The sequence below is a fragment of the Salvelinus fontinalis genome, chromosome 22, assembly GCF_029448725.1.
Source record: "Salvelinus fontinalis isolate EN_2023a chromosome 22, ASM2944872v1, whole genome shotgun sequence".
Lineage (NCBI taxonomy): Eukaryota > Metazoa > Chordata > Actinopteri > Salmoniformes > Salmonidae > Salvelinus > Salvelinus fontinalis.
In genome coordinates this window covers 8,222,348-8,247,756 of record NC_074686.1, presented here as the reverse complement: position 1 = coordinate 8,247,756, position 25,409 = coordinate 8,222,348, and the positions used below count along the sequence as shown (strand labels likewise).

Genomic DNA, 25,409 nt, shown 5'->3' with positions numbered 1-25,409 from the left:
ATCTCCGCTCCATTTTTCATTGTTCCATTTGTTTTGTCTTGATCCCTGCACACCTGGTTCATTCCATAATCACACTGCATGCATTTATTCCTCTGTTCCCCTCCATGTCTTTGTGTGAAATTGTTTATTGTTATGTGGTTATTGTGAAGCACCAGGCTATGTTTCCATGTTCCGTGTTTGTGCACGTTGTATGTTTATTTGGTACATTAGCTTTGGTGAGTTTTTTTTCGCGCTTTGCACTTTTGCTGGAGGTTTTGACGCAGTTTGTGTCCGTCTGTTTGTTCCCTCCAGCCTGAATAAAGTGTGCGCCTGTTCACAAACTCTGCTCTCCTGCACCTGACTTTGCCACCAGTACACACACACCCTTGACACATTCTCATCACTGTACACTACTTTTCTATACTAATTCTCCTTGATTCTACCGGCATTGGATTCAGAATCCACTTCCTCGTCCGCTTCCGCCTTCTTTTTCCCACCAAGTCTCTCCCAGACCATGCTCAAAGTCAAAGATCTACATCACCCACCAAGTCTTTCCCAGACCATGCTCAATGTCAAAGATCTACATCACCCACCAAGTCTCTCCCAGACCATGCTCAATGTCAAAGATCTACATCACCCACCAAGTCTCTCCCAGACCATGCTCAAAGTCAAAGATCTACATCACCCACCAAGTCTCTCCCAGACCATGCTCAAAGTCAAAGATCTACATCACCCACCAAGTCTCTCCCAGACCATGCTCAAAGTCAAAGATCTACATCACCCGCCAAGTCTCTCCCAGACCATGCTCAAAGTCAAAGATCTACATCACCCGCCAAGTCTCTCCCAGACCATGCTCAAAGTCAAAGATCTACATCAAACAAGGAATCTTTGCTCACTGTTACGCTGCTCCCAAACATGATGATTTAATAAAGCTATCATGGTGATTTAATAACACTAACGGGGTCATTTACCTTGAAGGCGATTTGAATAAAGCTCGAAGCTTTATTGAAATCCCCTCACCTGGGAACAACAAAACAGCGAGCAGACATTCATTTGTTTCTATGTTAGTGTTCGTAGCTGAACATGTTTGACCAAACCCTCTACTTAAGTGGGATCCTAACTGACTAAAGCACCTAAACCATAAAAACGGACCTACGGTTGGCTATCTAGGAACTGCTAGCAATGTGTTGAGAAATGGTTGCATGGCCCCTATACACTAACCTCTGATATCTGTAAAAACAGCTCATACCTGTAAGACCGTTGTGGGTTTTTTCTTATTCAACTCAAGTGTTGATAACGGACAACAAGTCTTAGTAAGGTAAAGCTACAGTCAATAACTACACAGCAACCTATGTGGATAAAATGCTCACGGGCAAAATATTACAAATCATTGAATTGATTAAAGTTGTTTGAACTTTGCTTGTTAAGACAGGGCAATAGAAAAATCAGGACATATTACGACATTACACGGACGTTACATAAAATATATTTTGTGTGTGCTGACGTGTAGGCATGGAATGATCGAGAAACAAGAAGAAGCAGATAAGAAGTTCATTTGGGTGCGTTTGTGGCTTAGCGCCTTAAAAATCCTGTATAATTGACTTAGCCCAGCCGGCAGGTGTAGCGGAATCCCACTTTGCTCTCCGCTGACCATGAATATCACTTTTATCTTGACTTGTCTTCTCTGAGTCACTCACACAGGTAAGCATTTTGTATTCATCTTTATTTATGTCTTTCCTTATTTGTTTCTGTCTATAGTTCTAGCTGTACTCCAAGGAAATGCATTTTTGGAGCAGGGATGCGTTAAATTCCCTTCAAATTTATGTGGAAGATTGGAATTGATATTGGAATTTCAGTTTGCTTTCTAAATTGACTGAATGGAACTCCTTCCTAAAAGCATTAGGTTAATATGGACTTTCTCGTTTTTAGTATCTACTCAACATACTGCACTCATTTCACCCATAGTTTTAATTTCTGTTTTAGTACTTTTGAAGCTTCTAATGGTCTCATGTACACCTTTGCTTTACTACACATTACAGCCATGTTAAAGTTGTATTATCATGAATGTATGCTAGTCCATATTTGAGTCATAGATCAAAGGAATAACCACAGGTTTTCAGTATGATGTTTTTAGTTGCCTATGTATGTTAGCACAGTGATCTGTGGAGGCTGGTGGGAGGAGCTATAGGAGGACGGGCTCATTGTAATGGCTGGAATGAAATTAATGGAACGGTATCAGGCATATGGAAACCACGTTTGACTCCGTTTCATTTATTCCATTCCAATAAAAAGCACGAGCTGGCACACACCCAGAGAAAATTATTTAGTGTAGAGGTGCTGACTAACGGTGAATAAGCTATAGAAAAAAACAGCCACACACTCCATATATATAACCTCCCAGTAATTTATTGAATAATTGTTATGGCATAATATATTCAATATGCTGTGGGCTATTGTCTTTTAACAGTTTAGCTCAATTCAATATGATCAACCTAGCAATTACGACACATTCCTTGTCATTGGTTGCATTAATTGCACTGTTTGTCTACATAACCCGGCCCAAGCATTCATGACATCACCCTGAAGAAGGCAAATTAATGCTGAAACATTGGGGTTTTGTTACCCAATAAATTACTGGGAGGTTATAAATATATGGAATGTGAGACTTTCTTTGTTTGATCATTTATTCAATTTCAGCCATTACAATGAGCCTGCCCTCCTATAGTTCCTGCCACCAGCCTCCTCTGTGACAAACAGAACTGAGAGCCTGGATGTTGTTCAGGTGTGTGTGTGTTGCGTGCGTGCGTGTGTAAACTCATTAGCTGACTGTAGCCTGTATCCTAGACCCGATGATTAGGAATGGGTATTTTATGCCTACTAGACGAAGATCACAGAGCACAGATTATAGTTCATGTCTACGATAACTGTCATCCCGTCACATGCTGGATACACTACTGCAATTAGTTATGGATGGCCCGTTGTGCCCAGATAGTTTTCTTGATGAAAGATTAAAATATTAAAGACATTGGACTCCACTCTGCGATTTGTTAGACTGGAATAACCTTATTAAATTACTTCATTTCTATTTTCATTTAGAGTTGCTCTTCAAGGGGTCAAGCGAAAAGCCTGCATACAGAGAGAAGGACCCAGCCTCCCAGCTTCTGGATATCTTACATTGTCGGGACGTCCCAAAAAAACACACACCACAGTCCGTGTTGATATACATTTGCCCTTTAAAAGACACAACAGGGGCTATTTCTTTCACCTGGAAACATAACATGGGGAACGCCAAGAGCAGCGCCGTCTCCAAGGAGATCCTGGAAGACCTGAAGCTCAGCACCAAGTTCACTGAGACGGAGATCACCCAGTGGTACGAGAGCTTCCAGAAGTCGTGTCCCACGGGACGTATCACGCCCACGGAGTTCGAGGTCATCTACAGCCGCTTCTTCCCCGAGAGCAACGCCCAGACGTACGCGCAGCACGTCTTCCGTTCCTTCGACACCAACGACGACGGCACTCTGGACTTCAAGGAGTACATAATTGCGCTGCACCTGACGTCCACGGGCAAGACCACCAGGAAGCTGGAGTGGGCCTTCTCGCTGTTCGACGTGGACAAGAACGGATACATCACCAAGTCGGAAGTGACCGAGATCTGCAGCGTAAGTAGTGGGAGGAGAAACGGAGAGTGGATGGGTGGGTGGATAGATAGATCAATAGAGATGACATGCATGTTAGAAACTAATCCTGTTGACTGATGCTTGTCATCTAAATTCAAACCAGCCTTAATCTAGGCCTCTGTATTGACATTGAGGGCGTTAAGGTTTAAAGCTGTGTGAGGTTGATTCTGGTCATCAAGTGTCACATGGTTGTACTACTTGGTGATTGACAGATGGGGGAGGGGCTGTGGTTAGGATCTCAGGCAGTATGGAGGAGGGATAAGCCTCAAGCTCTGTTTGTTCTTCTAAGATGTTATACTCTGATACTTCTACATACTTCTACACACAAACCTTTAACCCAGAAATGGGCGACGCTTACATCAATGGCTCTCAACCATAGGATAATTTAACACTTTGCAACATGAGCAAACTAAGCCAAAAAATAGAATGTTCAATCAAAAAATCTCCACTTTCCATTTGACAAAGAAAGTGGTAACCCCAATATCTCACAATTCATTGCTTTGGCACCTCACTTCTGCTGTGGAGTCTCAGGGAGCACTACAGTGACCTGGAGGCAGGGATAAATTGTTTTGCCTCGGCAATAGTGTCAATGTGCCTGTGGTGCAGATGAATTCAAGCACTGATACCACTCCACTACAACGTCTGACCATATTCCCCGGGCCCTGAGCTTAAACTGAAAGGGTGTAGGAGGGAGTGAGGGAATTAGGGAAGATGGGATAAATGTAGGTTAGGAGAGAATGGAGACTGAGATTAAACAGTGTTTAAGATTTAAAGACACATCTCAGTGTGTCCTGGTGTAACAGAATTGCTTCCGTCCCTCTCCTCGTCCCATCCTGGGCTTGAACCAGTGACCCTCAGCACACATCGACAACAATCACCTTCGAAGCATCGTTACCTATCATTCCACAAAAGCCGCAGTCCTTGCTGAGCAAGAGAAACAACTGCTTCAAGGTCTCGGAGCGAGTGACGTCACCGATTGAAACGCTACTAGCGCGCACCGCTATCTAGCTAGCCATTTAACACCGGTTACACTGGGCTGCAGGTCAAGATGTACGTGACACTCACTGTGCGATTATCTTCCATGGCTGTCTGAAAGTAAATGTATGATTTGTCCAAACATGCAAAGGAGGTTGAAAACTAAAATCGTGAATAATGTTTTAGTCCAAATTAAAATGTTTTTTTAAACGTATCATTTCTTATATGGCCCTTCGATCCAGATATATGCTAAAGAATGACAGTGAGTGCCCCACCCTATAGCGATCATGATGAAGCATACAATATTGCCAACCAATATCTGAACAGTCAGTGCTTTGCCATGTAAATGTGAACAATGGCAAACACCATATACCTTATTTTGCTTGGGATAGTAGTGGTTTATATATATATACTCAACAAAAAAATTAACGCAACATGCAACAATTTCATTGATTTTACTGAGTAACAGTTCATATGAGGAAATCAGTCAATTGAAATAAATTCATTAGTCCCTAATCTATGGATTTCACATGACTTTGAATACAGATATTTATCTGTTGGTTACAGATACCTTTAAAAAAAATGGGCCTCACAATGGGCCTCAGGATCTCGTCACGGTATTTTTGTGCATTCAAATTGACATCGATAAAATCTAATTGTGTTTGTTTCAACACCATGCATACATGGAACGAACAATAATGTAATCTTATTCAACATTCTGACTCCAAAGCGTGGAGCGCAGGTCACAAAGCATAGGCCGATTTCGATGCACACTGAGGCGCGTGCGCTCCTTATTACGCACAACCATAATAATGTGGCGTATGCTTGTCCACACCATAACCACACCACCACCATGGGGCCCTCTGTTCACAACGTTGACATCAGCAAACCGCTTGCCCCATACACGTGGTCTCCGGTTGTGAGGCTGGTTGGACCTACTGCCAAATTCTTTTTAACGTCATTGGAGGTGGCTTATGGTAGAGAAATGAACATTCAAATCTCTGGCAACTGCTCTGGTGGACTTTCCTGCAGTCAGCATGCCAATTGCATGCCCCATCAAAAAATATGGCGTTGTGTGACAAAAATGCACATTTTAGAGTGGCCTTTTATTGTCCACAGCACAAGGTGCACCTGTGCAATGATCATGCTGTTTAATCAGCTACTTGATATTCCACACCTGTCAGGTGGATGGATTATCTTGGCAACGGAGAAATGCTCACCAACAAGGATGTAAACAAATTTGTGCACAGAATTTGAGAGATATTAGCTTTTTGTGCGTATGGAACATGTCTGGGGTCTTTTATATCAGCTCGTGAAACATGAGACCAACATTTTACATTTTGCGTTTATATTTTTGTTCCGTGTATATATAAAAATAAAAAATCCTTCTAAACAGAGTCGATGTGAACAGTAAATGAGAACAAGCTGCTGCTGATTTGCCAGGTCACACCAGTCCTTAGGCTCTAATCTTTATTTAATCTCCGGGTTTACAGTTGAAACACTAAAATGTGATTTTGTGTTTTTTGTACCACCTTTTTTCTCTCCAATGTTATTTTGATTCCTTACAAGCCATGGGAACACAATGTGATTTAATCAAAACTAGGGTTCAGATGGGAAGAATATTTATAAATGGTGGATGCTAACATTTGAAATCCCTCAAAACCAATATAATCAAGGGCGTTCAGAGACTTGTCCCAAAGCCACGCCTGCATTGTCTTGGCCGTGTGCTTAGGGTTGTTGTCCTGTTTTAAGGTGAACCTTCACCTCAGTCTGAGGTCCTGAATGCGAGTGACCATCGGGTTCTTGGTCACCTCCCTGACCAACGCCCTTCTCCCCCGATTGCTCAGTGTGACCGGGCGGCCAGCTCTAGGAAGAGTGTTAGTGGTTCCAAACCTCCATTTAAGAATGATGGAGGCTACTGTGTTCTTGGGGACCTTCAATGCTGCATACATTTGTGCCTCAACACAATCCTGTCTCGGGAACTCAATTCGTTCGACCTCATGGCTTGGTTTCTGCTCTGACATGCACTGTCAACTGTGGGACCTTATATAGACAGGTTTGTGCCTTTCCAAATCATATCCAATCAATTGAATTTGAATTTGTGGACTCCAATCAAGTTGTAGAAACATCTCAAAGATGATCAATTGAAACAGGATGCATCTGAGCTCAATTTCAAGTCTTATAGCAAAGGGTCTGAATACAAATGTAAATAAGGTATTTCTGTTTTTTATTATGGGGTGTTGTGTGTAGATTACTGAGGAAATGGTTTTATTTAATCAATTTTAGAACTAGGCTGCAACATAACATAAAATGTGGAAAAGTCAACAGGTCTGAATACTTTTCGAAGGCACTGTATATTCACAGAACGCAAATACATTTTTATTTCCATGTGAATGGTACCTGATTATTTCATACATTTACATTGTTCAGGAAAGAATACAGTATGTGTTTTTGACAATGCTTCGGAGCGGTACGTTTTCTTTAGCCTTACATTACCTTTTAAAGATGATCATTTGATCATTTCATAGTACAAACATCAATGTTCTACAGTAATCGCTCTTTTAAAAGAATCAGCCCTGGAAAATGGTTTTATGAGAAGATTAAAAATAACAGGATTGGGCTGTTGTAAGGATATATTCTCACTGCAGTGATCTGGTGTTTTATAGTTGATATAGGTTGAGAGAATATCCATGACATCCTTTCACAAACACTTCACAACAACATGCCGCTTGTATTAATTCCTAAAGTGAATGTGGATAAAAATGGTTCCATAATAATAGTTATTTGTGTTGGACAACATTAATGAACTTGACATTTTGGCGTAGTCGGCAGGATTTGCTTTACATATTTGTCAGTAAATCTCCCATGTTACAGGAAAACCGATGAAAGTGACATCCCATAAAACTTCAATTAAACGCCGAATCTCAAATAGCTGTCTGTCCCTTTTTAATAGCCGGGCATCAAACACATTTCAGCAAATAAACACCAGGTTGAAATTAATTGTTTACGAGATTAACATGGACACAGCTCTGATAGTCCCATGGTCATTAAAAACATTTGTACAAAATTGTCTTTGTTGCTAGCCATTGCGTCACCAAAAAGAAAACGCAATATCCCCGGTACCGTTCTCCATGGTGTTGAAGCGCGAATTGGGGTGCGTATGATAGGCAGTCTAGTCGTCGCAAGTCTGATCTGCGATGGATTTGTTATTATAATGTTTATACTGGTCATACTTGTCACAATAAACAGTGTGCTAGTCTTTTCAACATTTTATTGAGTATTAAGGAAATAAACACCTGGCTCAAATAGAAGCCTGTCTCTGATAAACGCTGTTTGTGTTCAGTGATTGAAGGTATACCCTTTTTGTGTTACCCAACAGGCTATTTTCAAGCTAATTCCCAAGGATAAACAGGCTGAGCTGCCCAACGACGAGAACACACCGGAGAAGAGGGCCAACAAACTCTGGACATTCTTTGAGAAGGAAGACAATGGTGAGGAAAAGAAAGTCTTGTTTATTAACGTGAATTGACATTTTAACTGTAATATAAACCTGATGATTCCTTGCTGGTTCTTCCTCTTGCTCTCTCTCCCCACCTCAGAGCGAGTTTCAGAAGGAGAGTTCATCAAGGGTGTGATGGACAATGAGGATGCGCTTCGCCTCATTCAATATGACCCTGCCAACAAGTAACCCTCTGCTAATAAAGTCCTATGGTCATAGGACATGACCGTAAGTGTTGCCCATAGGAGTTGACAAGACAGCACAAACAGATCTGGGATCAGGTTCCTACATTCCCCGCCCCTATCCTCAATTTACCCATCTTAATGCAGAAAGTATTTCGTTTTAATCCCAGTCTAACTTCAATGTTTATCGGACTTCGGTTCAAATAGTATATGTTTTCCTCCAAATACTTTAGCTGCGCTTGATTGTAAAAACATATGATAACCCTGGCGTTGCAAGCGCTATGCTCTACCAACTGAGCTACACGGGACATTACTTTTTACTATATACTGGTATTGTTTTTACTATATACTGGTACTGTTTTTACTATATACTGTATACTGGTATTGTTTTTACTATACACTGTATATGTCACGATCGTCTTCTGGATAGACTGAGGACCAAGGCGCAGCGCGTGGAAAGTACATCTTCTTTATTTAAAGGAAGAAGACGAAAAACGAAACGAACACTATACAAAACAACAAAACAGACGACCGTGAAGCTATACAAACATAAGTGCTGACACTAAACACTTAGACATAGACAATTCCCCACAAACAGCTAAAGCCTATGGTTGCCTTAAATATGGCTCCCAATCAGAGACAACAATAACCAGCTGTCTCTAATTGAGACCCAATTCAGGCAACCATAGACTTTCCTAGAACCTACACTCAACCATAGACACAGCTAGACACCTTCACTCAACACAAACCCATACACTACACCCAACACCCCCTTTTCCATATAACCACCCAAAACACAAACATTCCCCATGTCACACCCTGACCTAACTAAAATAATAAAGAAAACAAAGAATACTAAGGCCAGGGCGTGACAGTATACTGATATTGTTTTTACTATATACTGTATACTGGTATTGTTTTTACTGTATACTGGTATTGTTTTTACTATATACTGTATACTGGTATTGTTTTTACTGTATACTGGTATTGCACAAATTCTATATATTTTTGGGACTTGATATTTAGCCTCAGAATGTTTTGAGAAAGGCTAAAGAGTATTGAGAGCTGGTAAGAGGGGTTTAGAAAATGAAAGCAAGCAATGACTAATCTGTTGATACTACTTCATACCAGATGTGCTACTCATTAGCTAATCATTTGTTAAATATTTTGATATGTGTACCAATAATGCAATAATAACAAAGGTAGTGCAATCTTAGGATAATGTTTTAGGACCTTTTAGAGATTGTGTTTAAAATGTAACTTGTCTGTGTTGACATAAAGACATTGATCTTGATACCGACAGACACAATCTAACGTAAAGGTCAAGGGCTAAATACTGTAGACTCACACAATGCCAACTACCATACAAGTAAAAATTGTAAACTGCTTCACTCAGAGTTTGCCCCTGTTATTGTGAGTTTCAATTAGTTTCTTTGTCTTAATATTATCCTTGTCACGCCCTGGCTTTAGTTATATTTGTTTTCTTTATTTTTTGGTTAGGTCAGGGTGTGACAAGGGTGATTTGTTTAGTTTTTGTATTGTCTAGGGTTTTGTCTTGTCTAGGGGTTTTGTTTATCTATGGGGATTTTGTATGGTCTAGGGGTTTGTAGGTTTATGGTGGCCTGAATTGGTTCCCAATCAGAGACAGCTGTTTCTCGTTGTCTCTGATTGGGGAGCCTATTTAGGTTGCCATTTTCCATGTTGGTTTTGTGGGTAGTTGCTTTCTGTTTTTGTGTCTGCACCAGACAGAACTGTTTCGCTTTCGTTCTCCTGTTTGTTGTTTTTGTTCGATTTGTTTTTTGGGATTAAATCATGAACACTTTAAACGCTACACCTTGGTCCACTCTTCCTTCAGCCCACGAGAAGCGTTACAATCCTCTGAAAATGATAGACACATGTTATTGAAGTGCTAATGCTTGCACTGAAATTATTGCTGAACAATCAATCAATCAAATGTATGTATAAAGTCCTTCTTACCACAGCTGACGTCACAAAGTACAGAAACCCAGCCTAAAATCCCAAACAGCAATCAATGCAGGTGCAGAAGCACGGTGGCTAGGAAGAAACCTAGAGAGGAACCAGGCTATGAGGGGTGGCCTGTCCTCTTCTGGCTGTGCCGGGTGGAGATTATAACATAACATGGCCAAGATGTTTATAGATGACCAGCAGGGTCAAATAATAATCACAGTAGTTGTAGAGGGTGCAACAGGTCAGCACCCCAGGAGTAAATGTCAGTTGGCTTTACATAGCCGAACATTCATAGTGTCTCTACCACTCCTGCGGTCTCTAGAGAGTTAGAGAGCAGGTCTGGGACATGTAGCACGTCCGGTCAACAGGCCAGGGTTCCATAGACGCAGGCAGAACAGTTGAAACTGGAGCAGCAGCACGACCAGGTGGACTGGGGACAGCAAGGAGTCATCAGGCCAGGTAGTCCTGAGGCATGGTCCTAGGGCTCAGGTCCTCCGAGAGAGAAAGAAAGAAAGAGAGAGACAATTAGAGAGAGCATACTTAAATTCGCACAGGACACCGGATAAGACAGGAGAAATACTCCAGATATAACAGACTGACCCTAGCCCCCCGACACAAACTATTACAGCATAAATACTGGAGGCTGAGACAGGAGGGGTCGGGACACACTGTGACCCCGTCCGATGATAGCCCTGGACGGGGCCAAACAGGCAGGATATAACCCCCCCCCCCCCCCCCCCCCCCCCCCCCCCCCACTTTGCCAAAGCACAGCCCCCACACCACTAGAGGGATATCTTCAAACACCAACTTACCATCCTGAGACAAGGCCGAGTATAGCCCACGAAAATCTCCCCCACGGCACAAACCCAAGAGGGGGGGGGGGGCGCCACCCCGGACAGGAAGATCACTAGTGTTACCTCTGTCTTTTGAGCACAGTTCTAGCAGCATTTGAAGTCTCACTCATTTAATACACATACCCTTTAATTTTGATAAGATACTGACTATGAAAGAGTTGTCATAAACTTTAGATTCCATTACCTTCAAGCTTCATTTGTGTAGCAAGACAAAATCAAATCTGTCTATCAGTTTTGATTAAAAAGTATTGTGAAATAAAGCATTCCACTTAAAGAAAATGTTGTGTTTTTTTTTAATGGTTGATACATTATTCATAGAAATTGCTATTTTCTGGTTGGAAATGTCAACATTACATTTAATATCGATCCATACAAAATGTAAACCCTTGCCAAAGACATTCCACACAGATTGTCACACTACTTATATTGCTGATCTTATAGGCTACCATTTTGTTTTTATTTACATTCTCTATCATTTAGCATATACATCCGAATAATCCTACAGACTTGAAGAGATGGCTGTCACATCCATCAATCCATCCTTCCCTAGTTCCACCCGCTCTTTCTTTCAATTCAATTCAATTCTAGGGCTTTATTGTCATGGGACACATATGTTAACATTACCAAAGCAAGTGAAGTAGATAATAAACAAAGGTCCAAATGTTGTATTATGTCTACAGTGTTGTAACGATGTGCAAATAGTTAAAGTACAAAAGGGAAAATAAATAAACATAAATATGGGTAGTATTTCCAATGGTGTTTGTTCTTCACTAGTTGCTCTTTTCTTGTGGCAACAGGTCACAAATCTTGCTGCTGTGACGGCACACTGTGGTATTTCACCCAGTAGATTTGGGAGTTTATCAAAATTGGGGTTGTTTCGAATTCTTTGTGGATCTGTGTAATCTGAGGGAAATATATGTCTCTAATATGGTCATACATTTGGCAGGAGGTTAGGAAGTGCAGCTCAGTTTCCACCTCATTTTGTGGGCAGTGTGCACATAGCCTGTCTTCTCTTGAGAGCCAGGTCTGCCTACGGCGGCCTTACTCAATAGCAAGGCTATGCTCACTGAGTCTGTACATAGTCAAAGTATTCCTTAAGTTTGGGTCAGTCAAGGTGGTCAGGTATTCTGCCACTGTGTACTCTCTGTTTAGGGCCAAATAACATTCTAGCATGCTCTGTTTTGTTAATTCTTTCCAATGTGTCAAGTAATTATATTTTTGTTTTCTCATGATTTGGTTGGGTCTAATTGTGTTGCTGTCGTGGGACTCTGTGGGGTCTGTTTGTGTTTGTGAACAGAGCCCCAGGATCAGCTTGCTTAGGGGACTCTTCTCCAGGTTCATCTCTCTGTAGGTGATGGCTTTGTTATGGAAGGTTTGGGAATCACTTCCTTTTAGGTGTCTGTAGAATTTAACGGCTCTTTTCTGGATTTTGATCATTAGCGGATATCGGCCTAATTCTGCTCTGCATGAATTATTTGGTGTTTTACATTGTACATAAAGGATATTTTTGCTGAATTCTGCATGCAGAGCCTCAATTTGGTGTTTGTCCCATTTTGTGAATTCTTGGTTGGTGAGCAAACCCCAGACCTCACAACTATAAAGGGCAATGGGATCGATAACTGATTCAAGTATTTTTAGCCAGATCCTAATTGGTATGTTAAATTTTATGTTCCATTTGATGGCATAGAAGGCCCTTCTTGCCTTGTCTCTCAGCTCGTTCGCAGCTTTGTGGAAGTTACCTGTGGCGCTGATGTTTAGGCCAAGGTATATATAGTTTATTTGTGTGCTCTAGGGCAATGGTGTCTAGATGGAATTTGTATTTGGGGTCCTGGCAACTGGACCTTTTTTGGAACAGCATTATTTTTGTCCTACTGAGATCTACTGTCAAGGCCCAGGTCTGACAGAATCTGTACAGAAGATCTAGGTGCTGCTGTAGGCCCTCCTTGGTTGGTGACAGCTGCACCAGATCATCAGCAAACAGTAGACATTTGACTTCAGATTCTAGTAGGGTGAGGCCGGGTGCGGCAGACTGTTCTAGTGCCATCACCAATTCGTTGACATATATGTTGAAGAGGGTGGGGCCTAAGCTGCATCCCTGTCTCACCCCACGGCTCTTTGGAAATAAATGTGTGTGTTTTTTGCCAATTTTAACTGTTTTACCCCCAACACCACTTTCTATCAATTTGTATAGCAGGCCCTCGTGCCAAATCGAGTCGAAAGCTTTTTTGAAATCAACAAAGCATGAGAAGACTTTGCCTTTGTTTTAGTTTGTTTATCAATTAGGGTGTGCAGGGTAAATACGTGGTCTGTCGTACGGTAATTTGGTAAAAAGCCAATTTGACATTTGCTCCTGTACATTGTTTTCATTGAGGAAATGCACGAGTCTGCTGTTAATGATAATGCAGAGGATCTTCCCAAGGTTGCTCTTGATGCATATCCCACGGTAGTTATTGGGGTCAAATTTGTCTCCACTTTTGTGGATTGGGGTGATCAGTCCTTGGTTCCAAATATTGGGAAAGATGCCAGAGCTAAGGAGGATGTTAAAGAGTTTAAGTATAGTCATTTGTAATTTGGCCTGTATATTCGATAATTTAATTTAGGATACCATCAACTCCACAGGCCTTTTTGAGTTGGAGGGTTTGTATTTTGTCCTGTAGTTCATTCAATGTAATTGGAGAATCCAGTGGGTTCTGGTAGTCTTTAATAGTTGATTCTAAGATTTGTATTTGATCATGTATATGTTTTTGCTGTTTGTTCTTTGTTATAGGGCCAAAATAATTGGAGAAGTGGTTTACCCATATATCTATATATATATATCAATTTTGGATAGTTAACTGTTTGTGTTGTTTTTTTAGTGTTTTCCAATTACCCCAGAAGTGGTTAGAGTCTGTGGATTCTTCAATTACATTGAGCTGATTTCTGACGTGCTGTTCTTTCTTTTCCGTAGTGTATTTCTGCATTGTTTTAGTGATTCACCATAGTGAAGGCATAGACTCTCTCTCTCACTTGTACCTGTGACTGGGGAGATAATTGACATAATCTTCTGCATTTGAAAGCATGTGTCTTATTAACCTCCAAAGCTCCCTGTTTTTTTTTAATGTAATCTTTGACTCAATCTTCATTTAACTACAAGATAAAATCATCTATTTTTGGACATCAACTAGAGATATTGAGACAGTTGTCCCAACAGACAATTCCCAGGATCTGTCCAGTTTATGTAGAAGAACTGACATGACATGAAAACTGACATGATGGCGAGTTACTATCAGGATAGTAATAACAGGGTTAACATAAATGCATAGAATAAAAGTGAGATATATTATACATGTTAAATGTGGCCAATGCTAGGCATTTCTTAGTGATTGTCTATATTGATCTCTACCCGGACAATACATATCACTCTCTGTGCTTGGTTTTACAGAGCTTTAGCTACTCAGATTTAATGCATGGATGGAGGTACTGAAATAATTATCACTGCAATGACTGAAATCGAGAAAAGTCCATTTCACAGTTTAAAAAAAGAAAATAAGTTTCAGATGGCCAGAACTTCTTTTTAACGCCTCCTCTTCCCTTCCCTCAGCACCTCTCACAGTCCTCTCTCTCCATCTCCTCCCTCTCTTCCCTGTCTAGGGCGTCCTCAATCTCGTCCATCTCCCTCTCGCAGTCCTCGCACCCCTCTGTCCCACAGCCACCAGCCATCACCACCAGCCCTCTGGGGTCTGGAACCCCCGGGCCCACCAGCGGCCCCCTTCCCTCACACATGGGGTCGATCAACGCCCCCTGATGGCAGTGCTGGAGCAGGCTGCTGCCTGAGTAGATGCCCCCGGCCGCCTGCAACACCTCGTCATAGGAAGGTGCCTGGATGGCCGCCCGGGCCTCCTCCAGACGAACGCGGACGCGGTGCTTCATCTCTATCAGCGTCTTGGTGTAGGAGTTGAGGGTGAAGACAGCCGCCGCCATGCAGCAGCTGAAGGAGATCCAGGCCAGACTGGAGGTAAAAGAGAGAAAGGATGGTAGGGCCGTAGAGGTCATTGGTTATAGATAGGCTGTAAATATGGCCGAGGAAGTTTAAAAGATGCTAATATCAGGTACATACTGTACAGTGGGTCCGGAATTAATGGATCCCTTGATAAAGGGATCCAATATTTTGTACAAATATAAGTATTTCATACTAATACAAATGAGCAGAGAAAAATGTTTTGTTTAACAAGTAATGAAACAAATATATTGCTTTCAATACTCCCGCACCCTCCCCTTTTTCTATAATGATTTATGAGATTGGAGAAGACCATTCCTCCATACAGGATCTTTCCAGATCCTTGATATCCTTTGTCTGTACAGTACAATTGGACTTCCCTCTTCAATTCAAACTACAGGTTTTCAATGCGGTTCAAGTACAGAAACTGAGATGGCCATTGCAAAATGTTGATTTTGTGGTCAATTAGCCATTTCTTTGTGGATATCGATGTGTGCTTGGGGTAATTGTCTTGCTGGAAGATTCACTGGCGGCCAAGATTCAGCCTCCTGGCAGAGGCAACCAGTTTTTCCCCTAAAATGTCCTGGTACTTGGTAAAGTTCATGATGCCGTTTACCTTAACAAGGGCCCCAGGATCAGTGGAAGAAGAATAGCCACATAATATCAAAGATCCATCACCATATTTTACAGTAGGGATGAGGTATTTTCTGCATGCATTGTTTTTCAAAGGCCAAACCAACCATTGGTGTGCATGGCCAAAGAACTCTATTTTAATGTCATCTGACCACCTACTGGAGTTTGCTAAATGCCATTGGCACTTGGATTGGAACCGGTGCTATCGTCAAATGACACAAAAATAAAGGTCTTTGGCCAGGCACACCAGCACACATCAAAATCCACAAAGAAAAGGTTAAATGACCACAAAATCATAATTTCGCAAAGGCCATCTCAGTCTCCTGATTTAAACCTCATTGAAAACCTGTGGTTTGAATTGCAGAGGGCAGTCCATAAGCGCAGACAAAGGATATCAAGGATCTGGAAAGATTCTGTATGGAGGAATGGTCTAAGATCCCTCCAGACGTGTTCTCCAATCTCATAAAACATCTTAGAAAAAGTCGGTGTCATTATCCTCACAAGGTGGAGGATGCTGGAGTATTGAAAACAGGGGATCCAATCATTTTGACCCTTATGTTTTTGAGATTTTTCCTAGTTGTTAAACAACATCTCTTTCTCTGAGAAAGTGTTAGTGTAAAATAATATAAATGATTTAAAAAAGAAATAGCATACAATATAGCTCAGTATTTGTATTTTTTTTTTTATACAGGCTTTTTTGCTCATCTTTATCAAGTGATCCAATCATTCTGGACCCACTGTTTTCCATTGGCTAGTGGTTAGAAAATAGAGACAGTGCCTAGACAAACAAACGAAACCATGGATGGCAGTCTCTCCATGTCCAAAAACTGCTTTCAGGGTAAGGGAACAAATAAGCAATTTTGTAATTTGGGCGAACTATGCCTAAGGAGATACTTACGCAAATGACCAGCCGTAGTCCCAGGTTTGTGGTCTCCAGTCTTTTGGCCCAATGCTCACAGTCAACTGGAACACTGTGGTGTACATCATATGAGCCACCATTCCCATCAGACCTGAGAGAGAAAATATATTTGCTGACAATCTCCCATTTTATTTGACTAACATCGAATAATCAATGCTTTCTTTACCGTTTGAATGTTTTTACACAGTTCTCAAAAGCCTTGGCATGTATGATTTCGGTGATAAGAGAAAGTTCTGCCAGTGGTGGCCGTCTCACCTGAAAGGACAGTGCATATAGCGGCAAATGCGTTGATCTTGAGAGCGTACATCTCCTTACGGGCACAGAGGCACAGCACCTCTACCCACATGAGGAGAAAGCCCATGGCCAACAGGCCTATGTACGCAAACTCTGATACTACTGACAGCCACAGCACCCCTGTCAGAGAGAGAGAGAGAGCAAAAGAGTGAGGAAGAGAGAAAGAGAGAAAGAGGGAAAATTAAGATTGGACAGAGGTAGAGAGCTAAAAAGTTGGCATACAGTCCTTAAATACAAATTAATGTTGGCGTATTAGCAGCACCTACAGTATACAGTTGAAGTCGGAAGTTTACATACACTTAGGTTGGAGTCATTAAAACTCGTTTTCAACAACTCCACTAATTTCTTCTTAACAAACTATAGTTTTGGCAAGTCGGTTAGGACATCTACTTTGTGCATGACACAAGTAATTTTTCCAACAATTGTTTACAGACAGATTATTTCACTTATAATTCACTGCAACACAATTCCAGTGGGTCCGAAGTTTACATACACTCAATTAGTATTGTATGTACAGTTGAAGTTGGAAGTTTACATACACCTTAGCCAAATACATTTAAACTCAGCTTTTCACAATTTCTGACATTTAATCCTAGTAAAAACTCCCTGTCTTAGGTCAGTTAGGATCACCACTTTATTTGAAGAATGTGAAATGTCAGAATAATAGTACTGTAGAGAGAATGTGGGTCCCAGTGGGTCAGAAGTTTACATACACTCAATTAGTATTTGGTAGCATTGCCTTTAAATTGTTTAACTTGGGGCAAACGTTTCGGGTAGCCTTCCACAAGTTTACAATTGGCTCATTCATCCCCCTCCTCTCCCCTGTAACTATTCCCCAGGTCGTTGCTGCAAATGAGAACGTGTTCTCAGTCAACTTACCTGGTAAAATAACGGTAAAATAAAATAAATAAATAAAACAAGTGAATTTTGTGAATTCCTCCTGACAAAGCTGGAGTAACTGAGTCAGGTTTGTAGGCCTCCTTGCTCGCAAACGCTTTTTCAGTTCTGCCCACAAATTTTCAATAGGATTGAGGTCAGGGCTTTGTGATGGCCACTCCAATACCTTGACTGTGTTGTCCTTAAGCCATTTTGCCACATATTTTGTAAGTATGCTTGGGGTCATTGTCCATTTGGAGGACCCAAGCTTTAACTTCCTGACTGGTGTCTTGAGATGTTGCTTCAATATATCCACATAATTTTCCTGCCTCATGATGCCAGCTATTTTGTGAAGTGCACTAGTCCCTACTGCAGCAAAGCACCCCCAGAACATGATGCTGCCACCCCTGTGCTTCATGGTTGGGATGGTGTTCTTCGGCTTGCAAACCTCCCCCTTTTCCTCCAAACATATTGATGGTCATTATGGCCAAGCAGTTCTATTTTAGTTTCATCAGACCAGAGGACATTTCTCCAAAAAGTACCATCTTTGTCCACACGTGCAGGTGCAAACCGTAGTCTGGCTTTTCTTATGGTGGTTTTGGAGCAGTGGCTTCTTCCTTGCTGAGCGGCCTTTCAGGTTATGTCGATATAGGACTTGTTTTACTGTGGATATAGATACTTTTGTACCTGTTTCCTCCAGCATCTTCACGAGGTCCCTTGCTGTTGTTCTGGGATTGATTTTCACTTTTCGCACCAAAGTACGTTCATCTCTAGGAGACAGAACGCGTCTCCTTCCTGAACGGTATGACGGCTGCGTGGTCCCATGGTGTTTATACTTGCATACTATTATTTGTACAGATGAACGTGGTACCTTCAGGCATTTGGAAATTGCTCCCAAAAATGAACCAGAGGTCTTGGTTGATTTCTTTTTCATTTTCCTAAGATGTCAAGCAAAGAGGCACTGAGTTTGAAGGTAGTCCTTGAAATACATCCACAGGTACACCTCCAATTGACTCAAATTATGTCAATTAGCCTATCAGAAGCTTCTAAAGCCATGACATCCGTTTCTGGATTTGTCCAAGCTGTTTAAAGGCACAGTCAAACTTCTGACCCAGTGGAATTGTGATACAGTGAATTATAACTTAAATAGTCTGTCTGTAAACAATTGTTGGAAAAATTACTTGTGTCATGCACAAAGTAGATGTCCTAACTGACTTGCCAAAACTATAGTTTATTAAGAAGAAATTAGTGGAGTTGTTGAAAACGAGTTTTAATGACTCCAAATTAAGTGTATACTGTATACTGTAAACTTACGACTTCAACTGTACTTTCAATGAGCACAAACCTTGTGTCTCCCCTGGAGTCAATTCAATGAAGCTTCGGCACTTCTCCTCTATAAGACAAATAGAATGTGATTAGTTACAAATCCAACTTAAGTCAGTATATTCACATGTATCTTTTAGGGTCTTGTCAATGGACGTACTGATTTAACAAGAGATCCCTTGAGTGGCTGTTCTGAGATCTTAAGACATTGCTCCAATTGGCATGGGCAATCGGAAGGGAACACTTTCTGTAGTAAAATAAGCCACATTGAGAAGAGAGAGAGAGACATCCACCAGATGTTTTCTATCTAGGGTCAAGACCAAAGCTCTAACTCTCCTCTCTCTACAGTGATCTAGCAAATTATTCCTGAGGTGATATGGGAAGATATTCCTTTAAGTTAGCCTTCACTGACTCTTGACTTTACATCACTGACATTAAAGACGATTCAATCATTAACAAAGCACCCGCTTGTGATTATTTACCTCTACATAGCCTCGGCTGATTAGGGACAATCCCAGATCAGTGGATGAGTATGGTGTTAAAGCAACCAGTCTTGCAGAGATTGATAGTAGAACAGCAAAACAGCCATATTCAAAGGCACAATGGCAATTGCTGATAGACATATTGACGTTATAGTGCATTCTAATCACTAGTGTCCAGTCATTATTAGGGTTCCACAAGGCTCAGTCCTAGGTCCGACCCTAAGACTGGACTCGATGAAGGTTCTGTAGATCAACAGCCTAAAACAAGAGCTATCTCCTGTTTTATTCACTGTTCCAACGAAGTTCTCTGTGTCAAACAATTACTGGCTAAGGCTAGGCATTAATTTACACTTGACATTTTAGTCATTTAGAAGACGCTCTTATCCAGAGAGACTTACAATTAGTGCATGCATTCCTTAGAGCTAGGTGAGACAACCACATATCACATATTGTATCGCAGTCGTAGCAAGTACATTCATTGAGGAGATTGGATCTTACAGTACGAGGACCAGGCATCGTTAGGTTCTTGGGATGAAGGCTACTTAACCCCTCTTTCTATAAGTGTAAAGCATATTCAAACAATGGTCTGGATAAAGACCCAGTGTTTAGCCAAATGCTCACCCTCGTTGTGTGCCTCGCAGGACAACCAGAAACCTGTGTGGAAGTAGCGCAGCATGTACTTGTCCTCGCCCGTCTCCCAGATGTAGTGCACTGCGTTGGCGAGGGCCTTTTTCCGAAGCCTCGCCTGCTCTTCCTTTTCCAGGGGCGACAAGGTGACGTTGTTTGCCGGCTTCTTAGGGTCCAGAGTGGGACTCTCTGAGGAAAAGAGAGGGTAAGGGGGTAGTTGGGACAGGAATGGTTGGACAGTTTTAGGCGAGATATACAGTACCAGTTGGGAAAGCATTCCCAGGTGAAGCTGCTTCTTGAGAGAATGCCAAGAATCTCAAATATAACTTAACATTTAGATTTGTTTAATTAACACTTTGTCAGTTACTACATGATTCCGTATGTGTTATTCCATAGTTGTGAATACTAAAAATGAAGAAAAAACCTTGAATGAGTAGGTGTGTACAACCTTTTGACTGGTACTGTGTGTGTCTAGTCTACACACCGTGTTCATGTTTTTCTACAATAAACTCCAGAAACACACATCTTCCAGCCATGTTCCTCAAAGGCAGATCAAGACCATCATTTAATATTCTTCAGGGACAGAGGTCAAAAAGTGCTCCCTAGTGTCAAGGGAATGGAGGGGCAACAATCTACAGCAAAATCTGTCAGAAATCACTGCTCTTGACGTAATCTCCCTTATGTAGAAAAATTGCACATTACATGGCAATAGGCTTAGACAACGATGTAATCCAGATAGTCAACAAAGTTTGAGATTACATAGATACATTGGACTATGTGGACTATGTCAACAGACCTCTGGTTGCTTTCTGTTGATATACAGTAGATTGCTCAGAGAGCGATTGCGAAAAAGGGATAGGTAGACTTTTTGCTAAGGGTTCCCCTGACAAATCTAAAAAGTGATAATTGTCCGTTTCAGGATTCATGTTCAAGGGTTGCTTCAACAGGGGTGAGTCCACAAGTATAGTGTGAGGGAAACAAATCATTAGGTGCTGGGATCCACATTTGTTCTTGCACAGGTGAATAGGGGAATTAGTTCCCTACCTGTGGTGTAGGGCTGGCTGTTGTTCTGCCCGCAGTTCTTCAACTTGACCGGGGAGAGGCAGAGGGGCTTGACAACCTTGTGGGTCCCCTCGCACCAGTACGAGGTGCAAAAGGCCAGAATGGACAGTGCCAGGGCCAGCGAAGTCAGGGACAAAGAGAGCAGGGAGCGGTTGCATCGTGACATGTTCTCCAGCATGGTGGATTATGGGAGGGGGGCGAAGGGCCACTGCGAGAAGAAATAATGCCCCACCAATAGAGAGACAGAGAGGTGGGAGACAGGCAGGAAAGAGAAGCGAGAGACGGGGTGTCTCAAGAGGAGCTTGAGACGAAGGATGGTGAAACAGGGTGAGGGTGCTGGCTAGAGGATGGACGCAGGGATGACAGAGGACCGAGGAGAGACCAGCTGGAGCGAGGGCACTGACAATGATGAGGAGGGAACTGTGGGGGAACTCAATGACACGGCAGAATGAGGGGAATGGAATGGAGAAATATAGAGTGGAGAAATGGGAGTGGGGAGGGGGATTGACAGAGGGAGGGTTTTGGGGAGGGGGATTAGGAAACTGTGAGCAAATGATGGGATGGAGGGATGAGAGGAGGAGAGGAGATTAGGCAGAGGCAGGATAAAGGGAGGGAATGAAGAAGAAGAAGAAGAGGATGTAATAGATAAAACACGGAGTCAGGGGACAATGGAATTGAGAGGATTTAGTCGCGGTCGAGCGAGACAGATGGATTGGATGCGGATGAGGGCTAGCTAGCCTCTAGCCTCTGCCATGCTCTACTCCAGCGAGTCCTCTCGATATTCCTCCACCCTTTACACGCTGATCCAGCTGTGATCCCCCGATAACGACTTGTGATGATTAATTAGCAAATCAACGCAGTCATTGAACTGAGGCAATCAGGCAGAGAGCTTTTCATCTTTAGATTTGAGAAGAAAAAATTGAATTAATACATTTTTCTTAAATTATTTAATTTTTCGTCTGAATGCGACGTCCCATGTTTCCAGCTTCATGACATGGAATTGACATGTGTTCGCTGTTCTACAGTTGTGTCCTGGACGAGGAACGCTTCAATTACACCACGTTTTAATCATCCTCTAATCCTTCTCTCCTGTCTCCTTTTTCTCAGGACATATTCTGTTCTTCCCGCACATCTCGGCTTTCTTAGGAAGACAGTGATTCAGTGTAAGGATTAGTCCAATCTCTCAGCCTACCTCTCTATTAGCCTGTAATCCTCATTCATCTGTGTTAATCTCCCTGTACTAGGTGAATCTGGGTAATCCCACTTGACCTCACGATCGTAACGTCTGTCCAACCATCTATAGAGCAAGACAAATAATTTGGATTAGTATTGGGAGGAGTAATTAAGGGGCAACAAATTACAGCACAATCTGTCATAAATCACTGTTCACTAATCTCTTTTAAGTAGAAACATTTCATATTACATGGCAATAGGTTTAGACAACGATGTAATCCATATAGTCAGCAAAGTTTGAGATTACATACATACTTTGGACTATGTGGACTTTGTCAACAGACCATGATCGACATCGTTGACGATCATCACCGTCATCATCATCATATCATCGTCACAGCAATCTTTATCACCATCTTCATCGTCACAATCTTTTGCATCATCACAATCACAATCCCCCACACAATCATCATCCTATCATCATCATCGTGGTCATCCTCATATCATGTCATCGTCACAGTCTTTATCATGATCACAATCTTCATAATCACAATCTTCGGCATCATCACAATCATCATCATCATCTCATACTATACGGATGGTTTAATGTACTGGTCTGATGTCTGTTTCATTTCCATGAACCATTATTGGTCACCTTAGAGAATAGTTGTCACGACTTCGGCCAAAGTTGATGCCTCTCCTTGTTCGGGTGGTGTTCGGCGGTCGACGTCGCCGGTCTTCTAGCCATCGCCGATCCATTTGTCATTTTCCATTTGTTTCGTCTAGTTTTCCCACACACCTGGTTTTCATTTCCCAATTACTGCTCATGTATTTAACCCTCTGTTTCCCCCATGTCTTTGTGTGTGACTGTAATTTGTTCAGGTCGGAATGTTCCGGCTGGATTGTACCGGGTGCTGTTTATCACCCATGCTTTGTGGCAACCTTTCTTTTTGCCCTTTGTAAATTGTCTACTTTGTGCTGTCGAGTAAAGTGCGTTGTTTCACTCATCGCTGCTCTCCTGCGCCTGACTTTATACACCAGCTACACCCACCGACCTGACAATAGTCATTGAAAGATCAATCCATCTGTGTTGATATGGTCTTTATGGGGAATAGCAATCTGACAAAGATAGCAGAATCACAGATGTGATGTTTGTATATTTTTATTTCATCTGGCAACATCTGCATCAGTCCATCTGCATACATTACCACTATACACTATCTAGAAGCTAAAATGGTTCTTCAGTTGTCCCCATAGGAGAGCCCTTTGAAGAACCCTTTTCGGTTTCATGTAGGACCCTTTCCACAGAGAACCAAAAAAGGTTCTCCCTGGGTGACTCAGTTGGTAAAGCATGGTGCTTGCAATGCCAGGGCCGTGGGTTTGATTCCCACAGGGGACCAGTACCAAAAAAATATGAAAATGTATGCACTCACTACTGTAAGTCGCTCTCTATAAGAGCGTATACTAGTTTACAAAAATGTAACCAAAAAGGGTTCTCCTATGAGGGCAGCCGAAGAACCATTTTTCTAAGAGTGCATAGCTGTGTTGTTGCCAGATTGGTTTATTGCAGCACAAAATAATGACGGAGATGATTCCTCGTGATATTAAGACCAGGAGTTAGTCAGACTGCTCCCCAGTGACAACCATATTAGGCATTTTGAAGATCATCCAGAAAAGTAAGGCATTTCATTTATCCCATCATGATACCAAAATATTCCAACATTTGGAATATCCTTCAAACTTGGTCAATTTACTCCCGAAATATCAAATTACAAGCCCTTCAATTTTCCAATGATTTAAATCTGTAAGCTTTCAACAATTTCTTTTTTCAAACTGTCAATCAATCTGTCCTTTTGAAGAGTCTCATACATTTAAACACCAGATACTCTGACACTATTTTATTGCTTCACTCGAAACTGTAAAAGATTTGGGGCAGTCCAGGGACTGCATCAATTTAACGGGTAAACCAAAGAAAATTTCCTATCCCCATTGTCCAGCAATATGATTAAATATGACACAGCCGGCACACAATCAAACACGCAGTATCACTTTTCCTTCCCATGTAATTCAGATGGTGCTCCAGTACATATGAAGCTGTAGAAAACTAGCTCCCTAAGATAAAAGCTACTTTCCACACTTCCTGTGGGCTACTTGTAGGCTATCATAGGTAGATAGGTTTCATTTCTTGTAATACCTGTGCCTAGATATGATTTCCAGTTGCCGTACCCATTGTCTTTCTCTACGTGCTGCATATCGGCGGGCTTTCCATTGAGTCCTTGTCCACCCATTACGGTTGTACAATGCATGCATGAAAGTTACCGAACAGATGTTTGTGAATGAACGAAGCTCAAAAATCACATTGGAATTAAAGAAAATAACTTACCATATAAGGCCTTCAAAGACATCGACCCTCTACACTCCTTTGTCCTCTCTACCATATTCACTTCCTTCACCTTTTCTCCCTCACTCTCGTCTTTCTTGGGTGAGTTTCGAACACAAATACACCCAGATTTTACTTAATCCTCATGCGCCCATCTGTTACTTTCTCTCTCTTTGCTCCCTATATCTATCCATCCATCCCTCTCCCTCTCTCTCCGACCCGTTCTTCCACTCCACTTCAGGCAAATCCATGATCATACTTTGTAGTTCCCTACATAATGATTAAGGTTATGGCCTGAGACGTGAACCCACTGTGTCATTTGTTGTACTCGACTGATGTGCTGTACTGCTCTGACCCCTGATTACACAAGATTTCACACAATCTGTTCCCCTCTCGGGAATCCCCATCGCGACCCGGATGATGAGTCAAACTTTCCTTTGGGTCATGCCCATATTCTGAATGAGGAGTGGAATTAGAGATTTTACAGTATGCACTTACCACTCAGCCCCTCGCTTTCATCCCGTCAGTTC

The 25,409-nt window shown here is 41.9% G+C and overlaps 2 protein-coding genes across 2 annotated transcripts; one reads left to right on the top strand and one right to left on the bottom strand.

Annotated features, from left to right (window-relative positions):
• Positions 1 to 3,174: 3,174 nt before the first annotated feature.
• Positions 3,175 to 10,106, top strand: LOC129820364 (visinin-like). Its single transcript, XM_055877432.1, has 3 exons — positions 3,175 to 3,638; positions 8,011 to 8,122; positions 8,231 to 10,106. Exons 1-3 carry the CDS (start codon positions 3,258 to 3,260, stop codon positions 8,317 to 8,319), a joined length of 582 nt encoding a protein of 193 aa, XP_055733407.1. The 5' UTR covers positions 3,175 to 3,257; the 3' UTR covers positions 8,320 to 10,106.
• Positions 10,107 to 11,425: 1,319 nt separating this feature from the next.
• On the bottom strand, positions 11,426 to 22,618 carry LOC129819687 (germ cell-specific gene 1-like protein). The gene is made up of 6 exons (XM_055876164.1): positions 21,309 to 22,618; positions 20,259 to 20,453; positions 19,178 to 19,225; positions 16,918 to 17,076; positions 16,642 to 16,753; positions 11,426 to 15,122 (listed from the first exon to the last, which is right to left on the bottom strand). Exons 1-6 carry the CDS (start codon positions 21,502 to 21,504, stop codon positions 14,711 to 14,713), a joined length of 1,122 nt encoding a protein of 373 aa, XP_055732139.1. The 5' UTR covers positions 21,505 to 22,618; the 3' UTR covers positions 11,426 to 14,710.
• Positions 22,619 to 25,409: the final 2,791 nt, after the last annotated feature.

Coding starts and splice junctions, on each gene's coding strand:
- LOC129820364 (XM_055877432.1), top strand. CDS start 3,258: ATGGGGAACGCCAAGAGCAGCGCCGTCTCCAAGGAGATCCTGGAAGAC. Junction 3,639..8,010: donor AAGTGACCGAGATCTGCAGC/GTAAGTAGTGGG, acceptor GTTACCCAACAG/GCTATTTTCAAGCTAATTCC. Junction 8,123..8,230: donor CTTTGAGAAGGAAGACAATG/GTGAGGAAAAGA, acceptor TCCCCACCTCAG/AGCGAGTTTCAGAAGGAGAG.
- LOC129819687 (XM_055876164.1), bottom strand. CDS start 21,504: ATGCTGGAGAACATGTCACGATGCAACCGCTCCCTGCTCTCTTTGTCC. Junction 20,454..21,308: donor CAGCCAGCCCTACACCACAG/GTAGGGAACTAA, acceptor TCTTTTCCTCAG/AGAGTCCCACTCTGGACCCT. Junction 17,077..19,177: donor GACTCCAGGGGAGACACAAG/GTTTGTGCTCAT, acceptor TCTCTCTGACAG/GGGTGCTGTGGCTGTCAGTA.